General features: G+C 46.0%; 1 protein-coding gene across 1 annotated transcript in view; it reads left to right on the top strand.

Annotated features, from left to right (window-relative positions):
- The first annotated feature begins 4,990 nt into the window (after positions 1 to 4,990).
- LOC107182774 (nck-associated protein 5-like) overlaps positions 4,991 to 11,284 on the top strand; it is a 7,704-nt gene continuing 1,410 nt past the window's right edge. Inside the window, exons 1-2 of the mRNA XM_015562506.1 lie at positions 4,991 to 5,170; positions 10,272 to 11,270. Of these exons, the coding sequence (XP_015417992.1) occupies positions 5,033 to 5,170; positions 10,272 to 11,270 (1,137 nt within the window). The 5' untranslated portion in view covers positions 4,991 to 5,032. The remainder of the gene's footprint in view (positions 5,171 to 10,271; positions 11,271 to 11,284) is intronic.

Raw genomic sequence — 11,284 nt, 5'->3', positions numbered from 1 at the left:
AGTCATCCTCCTTTCATGATATATTATGTATGAACTTTTAAAAATTCATGGGCTGTACAGTTTTTTCTTCAGCGAGGGTTAGCTTTGTGCTTATTTGGCAAAACTTTAACCAGCATGGCTTTTAAGTAGCGTTGACCTAAAAAAAAGTAACTTGGAAAAAAAACCACAGCCAAATAAATATATATTGAAAAATCTTTTGCTTAAAACAATGACAGATGAACATTGTGAATAACTGGCTTTTTATTTTACTGTATAATTTTTCTAAGTATAGATAGGATATCCTTTATCAAAGGTAAATGTTCTCAAGTTAGATTGAAATGAAATTTTAGTGGAATTCCATCACTTTAAATATTTATGAATATCTTAATGGTATCCTATCTGTAATATGGCCTTAAGGTCAGGAATATTTTAAATGTGCAGTTTTTATCCGAGGAACTCTTGCCTTTATCCTCTCTATCCTTTTTCTTAGCTAAAATTATGGATTTTGTATGGCATTTTTCACAGTAAGGATGTTAAAGCACATGAGTGATTCAAGATAGGAATCTAAAATATACTTTGAATAGTGCAAATGAGGTGTATTTTGCCAAGTAAATCAAAATAAGATAATGTTGCAGTGGAAGCCAGTATACATTTTTTTAAAGAAGAATTTTAATAATCATTATTTTTCAATTACAAATTATAACTCTTCACGGTAAGATATTTGGTAGATATGTCCAGGAGGTCTGCTGTTGTTAGGGCCTTACTATAGCATAGTGGCTAGGATCTGGGTCTGACATCAGAATCATATCAGCTGGGTGCCCTTAGATATTAACACCTCACTGCCTCAGTTTCCCCATCTGAAAATGAGCATAACGATGGCTGGGTGTTGTTGTTTTTTCTGAGGATTGTGGTGAGGATTATGTGAGATAATACATAAACTGTACTTAACATAGTGCCCGTTAACAATGGTTTCAATAATAAGCTCTCTTCTGTTCTTCATAAGAATGTGGCACCATGCCTCAGCCGCACAATGACATGGCAAAGATGGAGACTGGTAACTGAGGATGGTATTTACCAGCGTGTCTCTCTGGCAGCTCACATCAGTGATCCCTGGAAACAAAACATACACTCTGTTGGCTGTTGCTCATCACGGCTCCTGCATGCAAGGCGGCAGACAATGATGGCCTGTCAAGTATCATCTAGGGCCCCTGAGGGAGGCTCTAAATTTATGATTTAGTTAAAGAGCCAACACATGTATATAAAAACATCCTAATATATAAAGAGCCAGGGTCTGTCACAACCTAAACGTCTGTACGGATGACCGAATACCAGGCTACAGTCCCAGCTAGCGAGGCAGAAGTTAGTCCTGGGTCCCGGCGGCGAGGCGGGAGTCAGTCCTGGGTCCCAGCTGCCCATAGCAGGAGTCACTCCTGGGTCTCAGCCACCTGCGGCGCAGCAGTGGGAGGGAGCTGTGGACTCTGGCCGCCTATACTGCAACAGTGGGAGGGAGCTGTGGGAATGGAGCCATGCTGCCATCAGACTAGCCTCTGGGTCCCTCCCCCCACCCACAGGCTCCAGGGAACCAGTGCCATGCTGCCATCTGACTAGCCTCTGGGTCCCTCCCCCCACCCACAGGCTCCAGGGAATCAGAGCCATGCTGCCATCTGACTGGCCTCTTGGTCCCTACCCCCCACCTTCAGGCTCCAGGGAACCAGAGCCATGCTTTGATCAAACTGGCCTCTTGGTCCCTCCCCACCGCCTGCAGGCCTGGGGAACCAGAGCCATGCTGTGATGGGACTGGGCCCTACCCAAGGGGTCCTGGATTGTGAGAGTGTGCATGCTAGGGTGAGAGACCCTCCCCACCTCGAGTGCAAGAATTTTCGTGCACCAGGCCTCTAGTTTATAATAATAGTAGCAACACCTAAAAGTTACTAAGCATTGTTATACACTAGGAATTGTTCAAAATTAACAATAATCTTATGTAAGGGGTGTTTTCATTCTCTCCACTTACGAAGAAAGAAGCAGAGGCATGGATGAGTTAAGTAATTTTCCCAATGTCAAAGTTAGCAAGTGGAAACCCAGGATTTAAACAAAACTAATAGCCTCAGAATCCAAGCGCTCAATCACAGAACAGTGACTCAATAGAGGAGATAATCCTGTATGATAATCATGTGCTGTGAAGAGAGAAACAGCAGGAAAAAGAGCTCATTTTACAGCTGTGATGTCAGAGATTCTGAGTCCCTTATTAAATTCAAACATCGATTGTCTAAGGTGAGAGAATGGTGGGAGAATTTCCCAGTAGGGAGGACTAGCTGCTTCCTCTTCTTTGCAGGGAATTACTCTGCAATCTCTCTCTCACTCTCTCTCTCTCTCTCTATCTCTCTCTCTCTGTCTCTCCCCCACACACACACACACACACACCACATTCCACTGCCCATGGCCATACCTTTGTACCTTTGGTCCTGCTCAGCTCGGCCCATGTCGGACTGTGAGATCACACAACATGCTACCATGATATCCACAGAATAGGTAGACCTTCTCATAGCTGCTCCTAGAGGCTTTCTACACAAGGCATGGAGCCTGGGCCAGCAGCAACGAGGTACCTGGGAACTTGTTAAAAATACCACAGCTCAGGTCCCACCTCAGAATGAATGATAATCTGTATTGAACAAGATCCTGGATGATTCGTATCCACACTAAAGTGTAGAAGCCTGGCTTGAGACGTGTCCCAATGTCAAAGTTAGCAAGTGGAATAACCAGGATTTAAACAAAACAAATGGCCTCAGAATTCAAATGCTCAATCACAGAACAGTGACTCAATAGAGTAGATAATTCTATATGATAGCTGAGATGACATGTCTCTGCTAAACCAACCCCACCTGCCTCCATGACATGGATGGGCCTTTCCCACCTCCTAGAGACTCTCCTATCACATCTGGGCATCTCAAGTTCAAAGTCAAGGGAGAGGCAGCCATTTCTTCCTCCTCCCGCTCACCTTCCTAGTTCTAACTTCCTGTCATCTGAATCCAGCACCTAAGCCATGGGTGCACACATGGGCAACAACTGGACCAGAAAGCTTCCTTGTTAAAAGAGGCCTAGGAATGGAGTGAGGTGGCAATCACAATAATGCTGATAAGTGTGTTGGGAAGGGATAGGTGGGAAATATAAGCTTCAGTATCTTGGGAAAAGGTGGAATATAAACTGTAGTGAAGCCACGCAGAGTATGAAAAGGGCCATTGGGCAGGCTTAGGTCTGGGTGGTCGTGCAACACACATCTGTCAGAGAAAAGCTAGTCCTCAGTAACCCCCCACGTACTTACTCGGGCAACCAAATATGAGAGACAGAATGAGAACACAGGAAGCACACCACAGAAGTGACGCCCAGTGTGACATTTCCGAGGCTTCCTTCAGGGTGTCCACATGGCCGCAGTCCCGAAGCCAGACGCCAGGTGTGTCTGTGCAGTAAGACCACAGGTTGGAGGCATCGGTCGTGATACAAATATGAACTCTCCTTAAGTCACATCCAGCAATAAACAAGGTCATATTAATAGATCTCATTAAAAGCTGGAGTTTAAGACAAGTTTTTCCTTTAATTGATATTTACAGTCAAATTCCGGGGGGGGGGGGGGGGGGGGAATTTTGATAAGGCGGGGGGGGGGGGGAACGGGGGGGGAATAGAGTAGTACAATATTTTTTCGGTCATTTTAAGATCACTTAAAGAGATTGTTATGCCACAAAAATGAAGTATTGATAGCAAGGCAGATGCCTAACAGTGGAAATCTAGCATGATTAAGCGTTATGGATATTGATTAGGCAGCAAATTAGACAGGCCCTCTGTACGGAGGTAGGGGTTTCAGATTCACCACAAGTACTCTCAGTACAGCATTATCTTCACTCCCCAGCCAGTATTTAGTCACCGTCAGTTAGAATTGCATTTGGAGGACACTGATAAGTACTCGGGTACTAAAGGCACCTATAAAGTGTCAATAAATTGCATACTTAAGAGGCTTTGCCATTCTGCAAGTGACACAAAGACAGATGGTTCCCCATCTAAGTGTTCCTGAGACAAAGCGTTACATAGATAGGAGAGCGGAATTAGACGGTAATGGAGAGAGTCCATTCCCATGGTCGGGAGCTCAATTAATTTAGCCTGTCCAGTTTGTGTTGCTTCATCTGTTACGTGAGGGGCCCATGAAGTGGCTGTGAAGAAGAGCTGGGATGTTTACAACTTTGTCACTGGTGGCTCATGCAGACCCACTAGAACTTGAACCACCTAGATCTTCGGCCTGGGTACCAGATCTATTTGATAAGACAGCCTTTACCATTTGGACAGCCAACTGATAGGAAAGTCCCATTATCTTTCAGAACCTCCTTAGTCCTGAGGTTGGTGTTGCAGTGTGCATGGCCTTCTGGAAGGTGGCACAGAAATGCCCCGGCATCGGATTCCTGACTTAGCATGAGGCATCAGAGCCGGAAGGGGCCACGGGGTAATCTGGTAGAACTGCCCAATTCTACCAGGTCCATGGAGTCTGTGGAAGCCAACTGTGTTCCTTGCTCAAGCTCTCCTGTCTGTGGCAGGGTGTACCAGGTGCTAGGCTCTCCGTCCAGCGCTTATGTTCTTAAACTCCAGCCAAAGATATGACCCTGGTTTCTTCCTTTTGTAGCATTAGAGTCATGTTTTGATACCGGTCTGCTTCCTTGACCAGCATGACTGGATAAAATGGGAAACTTCCATTAGGTGACCTTCTACCTAATGAGGATGGTAGCTCTCAATAATCAGGCACTACCTAGTCCAGATACTGTGCCATATGCTTCCCATCTAGAACCCCAGCTGGTCCCTGCAGTAAACCCTAGAAGGTAGGCAGTATTGTTATCATTCACTTTTTAAAAAGAAAACTGTAGCTCTGGGAGATTGGTTTGCTCTATTAACTTCTGCCTCACTAGGAGGTTGGGTGGTATCTCCTGTCCCCTGAGCAAAGCCCCAGCTCAGAGCTTCCCTCCTTTTTTGCCAGCTGAGCGCCAAGTCAGGAGCCCCTGCTTTGAAAGGCCCTGGCATGGGGGTTGTCCTCCCCGGGCAACTCTGTCCCCGCAGTCGCTGCAGCAGCAGTGAGCTGTCTCTCTCCAGCACCTGCAGCGAGTACTCCAGCGGCTCCTCCTGCACATGGCACGATGGGAAGAACCTCAGGAGAAGGGTAAGGCCTCCTTTCAAGGCGCATCACCGTCAGAGTGAACCAGGAAATAATCTTCTAGGAGCAGGTGGGAGGTGGGCGGGAGGGCTAAGGAGGAAATGACCATTTTTCTGAGTACCTGTTCACTTACTCCTCGCAAAAACTATGTAGGGAGATAACGGTGTCCCCTTTATGAGGCAGAGGAACCAGGCTCACACAAGGTTAAGTTACTTGCCAGAAGTCGCACAGCACATGAGGAGTGGAATGTTGATTTGATCCCCACTGACTTGGACATAGTGGGAGGGAGTTGGGAAGACGAAGACAGTTCCCTCCGTGCTTCGGTGGAGCCTGGAACATGGAGCCCTGGCCTGATGGAACTGTCCACACTACAGACCAACTCAGACGCTTCCCATTAGCTTTATGAACATTCCCCATCACTGTGTTGCTCAGAGAGGCCTGTTACTGTTCAGTGCTAATGAGTCAGCAAGACCACGTGCCACGCCACTCCAGACTGAGCATCCCATGAGAGTGCCAAGAGAATTTTGCTTCTTTTTTTTCCTGGAGAATAGGGAGAATGGTAGATTATCTCAATAAATGGCCAGAATTTTGGGAGTACTGTTCACTTTGTAAAAATACACTGCTCAAAAATAGCATATATTATATTAACCTTTTCTACTCAATAGTCTCATAAAAGGTTAAGTTACTTGCCAGAAGTCACACAACTAATTGACTATAAATTGGAGGGTAGCATGATAGAGAAAGAAAGTACAATGGTAGATGACCGGCACCAGGGCTCAGTGAGGGTCGGCATGTCCCTATTTCGATGCCGGGAGTCCCTTTACCAGGCTTGCAGATAACTCTACCGCTGGAATGAGTCCCATCTACGAAGTGGGCTCACACAACCAGAGATTCCTTCATGCTTTTTCCAAATATCTTTGCACAGTGATGTAAGAAAGTATTTGAAATAGCTGTTTTTGCAGTTTCCTCATGTTGAAGAAAAGCCAAGAGTAAATGAGAATAGAAACCCCAAATCAGACAGTTTGGAGGTCATTTTTTTTTTACTCTTGTAAATTAAGTTTACAATTTCAGAAGCATGAAAACCAGAAAATTCCATTAACTTCCAGAAAATGTTGGTGAAGGGGTAACGTTGTCATACCCTGAACAATAACTCAGGGAAGGATTTTAAACTAGAATTTGGGGCTTATTCCCTTGGACTCAGACTTCTAATACAAAGTGAGCAGTCTGGGGCATTATCAAAACTGTCCCTTTGAAGGAGATGTTTGGGGTTGTGAATAATGACTGCTAGGGGCCTGGCGCTCACCCAACTGGGAAGATGGTCAGGGATGGCCCCTCTCTTTGCCACTGGCTCCCAGAGCTCCTTGCTCTGCTGTTTTGCCCTCACACTCCTTTTTCTTCCTCTCAGAGCCTTTTTTGTTATTTTCTTTCTACCTTTTGGCTGAAATTCTTTTAATTAGAACAATCTTTCATCTTCTAGGGAAACGTCTTTCCTGAAAACGGCGCAATAAGGTTCTTAGGACACTCAGGTGGCCGTGATCCAGAGATTTCAGGGTCCTGGCTCAGAATGGCTGTGGTGTAGGAGCACACCTGCCACATAGCACAGAGAAAAGTCCCAGTTCTCAGGGATCCAGCAAACTAGACACAGTCTTACAACAATAGCTCAAATTCATATTACTTAAGGAACTTCTACAGTTCTTACTCTGTGCCAGGTACTCATTTAGTATTAACTTATATAATATATATAATAATAAATATAATATATATAATATGAATTTGAACGTGAATACAATATTAACTTACATACGAATAAATATATAGCCAATGGTAGTATATTGTAGTCAATAAGTATACCTTTTTACTGCTGTTATGTTTAGAAACAATGCTGTTTTGTTTAGAAACAGAAAAAAAGCCCGCATGATATACTTAGCCTGCCCGCTATGGAGCAATTTGGCCTAATGAGTAACTACCATGTGCCACACAGTTTTGTTAGCACTTCCTAGGTATTAGCTCATTTAACATTCAGGATAGCTTATTAAATAGCCCCCCTTACTCCCCCATTTTATAGATGAGGAAACTGAGGTGCTGAGAAATTAAGGAACTAGCCCAAGATCTCATAGCCAGGAAGTAGCAGAGCTGGGCTGTTGATTCCAGAACCTTCACTCTTAACCACTGAGCTACACCGGCCTTGTTGAATCAGCCTAAAACTTGGAGGAGTTGTTCCAATTGTTGGGATGGATTTGTTCCCAAAAAGGCCAAGAATGTCCTTTAAAAAAATGTGCAGAACTGTAGTCCAGTCAAGAAATAGGAAAGGACTGTGAATTAAACCCAAGCCCCTGCCTCGGCAGCATCTTTCAGCCAACTGCTCCCAGAGCAACTCTGCAAAGAATGAAGCTGCCTGTGGGACATGCCAGCTCCGCCCGTGGTCTCTCCCATGGGGATTCATGCTTTTTTGCTTTTTTTTTCAAGTTTCCAAATTGTTCCAAACTTTTCTCACGTTATTGAGTACCAGAACCTCCTGTGTACAGCTGATTGAGGAATGTGGCCAATCTCACCGGGCAGAGATCCTGGGCCCTGGGAGGTTTGCAGCCACTGGCCCTGGGACAAATTAAACCACAGCACGGGAAGGTTCTGGAGAGGAGAGGGGTGTGGATGGCCGGGTGCTGAGCACATCTTCTAAGGGTTGATTAAAGCAGCCTTTTCAAGCTCTCGCTGGGTACTTAGAGCCTGTCTTCTCTCCTTTATTGTGAATGTGACTGTGGAGATCATGGACATTCTCAGAAAGCCAGGCTGTGGCAGTCCGCTCACTGGGTGGTCTATAATTCCCAAACTCACTGACAGGATTTCTTCTGATTTCCGAAGGACTTTTAATGGTGCAGGGGAAGAGGAGGGTGGAGGGGAAGCACAAAGAGCATCTATCCGCAGCACTTAGGACCCTGAAGAATTTTTTAAAGCAAATATGCTAGAGAGCATTATGCTAAGCCAAATAAGCCAGTCAGGGAAAGATAAGCATCACATGATCTCACTCATATGTGGATAATGAACAACATAAACTGATGAACAAAAATAGACCCAGAAGCATAGAAACATCAAACAGACTGTCAAACCTCAGAGGGAAGGCCGGGGAGGGGAGGGTGTGGGAGGGAGATCAACCAATGAACTCATATGCATAGATATTCAACCCACAGACACAGACAATAGGGTAGTGAATGCCTGGGAGTGGGGGTGGGGGAGTGGGAAAGATCAGTATGAGAGAAATGGGGACATATGTAATACTTCCAACAATAAGAATTTTTTAAAAAAGAAAATAAATAAAACACAGATAAACAATATATATTGTTGATAGCAAGAGTAATTTTTATGAAAATCTCTTAGATGTAAACAAATGTTCACAGCTTACTGAAAAGCTGAGATTCCAGTGTAAGAGTCTGACACATTTTCAACCTCTGCCTGTGAGCACATGGTTAGTGTTGAGAGTTATGGGACAGAGGTTAGCTGGTGTGGAGATGCCAATGGTAACTGCACTCTTTGTCAAGAAGAATTAATGGTGACATTCTTCACCATTAATTTTACAGCCTTAAAAAAAGGCATTAGGTCAGTGCCCACATCCCACCAGGTCTCCTGTGTGCTGGTTTGTGATTAAACTGCAAGTTCCATTGGAGAGAGGTGCGGCGATAACCTATGATCTCTATTATGACATTGACTGATATAGAGGGGAGAAAAGAAACTGATCTTAACTCCGGCGGTACGGCATCGAGATGAAGTTGTGCAGGCCCCAGAGCCAGGCTGCCTGGGTTCAAAGCCCCACAGGCCACTTTGGAAGTCAGTCGTAGGAAGAACCCAGGAAACTAGAGTTCACACCCTTGCACCAGCTCTTCCTTAGCTGTGTGATTTCCAACAGACCGATCTTGCTGAATCTCAGGTTCCTCCCTAGTAAACAGGATGGCAATGTGTCCTTCATGGTGTTGTTCTGAAAATTAATGTACCTTAAACTGACCTTCCCAGTTTGGATCCTTGCTATCACATTTCTTCTGGAAATCATTCTTCCCTTTTTTAAACTAAAGCAAACCTAGCCATTTTTCAGTGGCTAGGTAGATTTTTAAACAAGGCAACACCTTACCTTATGTGGTTTTCGAAGTTTTTCCAAACAGACGTATGGTCTCTCTCCCCTGAACTTCTATGTAAGTGGTTGGTACACAACAGGTGCTTAGGCAACGTTAGTTCCCTCCTCTGCCCTTCCATGTCCTGTTACCAATACTATGAAAACATATGAATGTCTGTGTAGAATGCAGTATGTTTTTCTATGTCATTTCTTGGTCACTTCTCCAAAACTAACCCAAGTATTGGATACTGTCTGAGGACAGGAAATTGACTTTTCTCAGTTAGTAGGTGAGTCATCACTATGGGTTCTAACAGCAAATGCCCACTGCTATTTGTGTGGGTGTATTTCCCAGGTATTCCCTGCATGACAAAGTCATGAAGTCACATGACGCTGTAACCATCCAGAGTTAGAATGGAAGGCACCATAAAGACATGGGCTAACTTACTTTTCCATTCATCCTCTACCTCTCATGTACACTGAGGCCAAACTGTCTTTGGTTATTCCCTAAATGTACCTTAAACTGACCTTCCCAGTTTGGATCCTTGCCATCACATTTCTTCTGGAAATCATTCTCCCCATTTTTAAACTAAAGCAAAACTAGCCATTTCTCAGTGGCTAGGTAGGTTTTTAAAAAAGGCAATACCTTACCTTATGTGGCTTTCGAGGTTTTTCCAAACAGACGTATGGTCTCTCTCCCCTGAACTTCTAGAGCACCCATTTGTGCCCTTGACTTTCAGTTATTTGTGCTCAAGCCCTCTCCTCTGCTGGGTGCATGCTGCTTGAGGGCAGGTCCTTATTCTCTACTTCTTTAAATGATACACTGCTTAGCTCAGAGCCTGGCAAAGTAGAAATCTGCTTCATAGTTAATTAAGTTGCATTAATTCATGTATGCATGTATTGTGAATATTTGTCAGCCACTAGAACAAAGGAAGTTCAGGGATGGACTTCCGTTATAAAAGTGTGATCCACAGGACTCTATCCTTTCTGATCTCTGCTTTTCCTTCCTAGCCATCATCACAAAACTGGGATAAAAGGCTAAGTATTGACTCCTCGCTCCCAAGTGGCTTCGCTAGTCCTACCGACGAACTACCTCTGACGCGAATCAAGGAAAGCCACATTCTGGAAGGACTGAGAAAGCTGCAGAAGCGAACAGTGTTACTTGAACCTCCCTCCGTGATAACCAAATGGGGCTATAAAGATTGCATGAACTCCAATGAAGGAATATATTCTCCAGGGATCAAGAGTAGCCCCAAGGAGCATCCCCCCTGCAAAACAGCAGACATGGGGGGCGCCTGCAAGGAGCCCCACCAGGCATTTGTTTATGACACAGATTGCCACGAGGGCGCCGATGAGGACTCTGCCTCCTTAGCGTGGGCCCAGGCCTTTCCCAGCCAGGCCTGCAGGCTGCATGGCTGTCAGCTGACCCACAGCGTTTCAGACAGCCTGTTCAGCTGGGAGCCGAACGGAAGACACTTTTCAGAAGGCGTTTACCCCGGAGAGAGACCGGGAAAGCGGGGAAGCGGTGCCAGCAGCTGTTCCTCGGAGAGGCAGCTGTGCCCACGTGTGCAGGTGCCTCGGGGACAGAGCGAGGGGGGTCCCCGCAGCCGGGGCCGCGTGGCTGTCAGCCTCCAGCTTTCAGACACGGATGACAACGACACCCTCGACGAGCTGCACATCGGGAGCAGTGACGAGAAGAGCCCCTCGGACCTGTCATTGGCCACGGACACGGACAAGTCCACGGAGAACCTGGACACTCTCGTGGGGCTGGGGAGGCCGCCGCTCGGGCCTCCCGGGGAGGAGGAGCGCGCGCCCAGCCACGTGGAGAGGCCGGGGACGCTGGGCCTCCTGCGGCGGCAGCGGGTGGTCAGGAGGACGTCTTCGGAGGAGTGTGTGACCATCGTATTCGATGCGGAGGATGGCGAACCCATTGAGTTCAGCTCTCAGCAGACGGGGGTTGTCACCGTCACCAGGAATGAGATCGCCATTGCCCAGGCCCCGCTCCCCACGGCGGGGCCCACGGG

The sequence above is a fragment of the Myotis davidii genome, unplaced genomic scaffold, assembly GCF_000327345.1.
Source record: "Myotis davidii unplaced genomic scaffold, ASM32734v1 scaffold897, whole genome shotgun sequence".
Taxonomy (NCBI): domain Eukaryota; kingdom Metazoa; phylum Chordata; class Mammalia; order Chiroptera; family Vespertilionidae; genus Myotis; species Myotis davidii.
The sequence above is the reverse complement of the archived record's forward strand: the minus strand, read 5'-3'. Positions and strand labels throughout refer to the sequence as shown.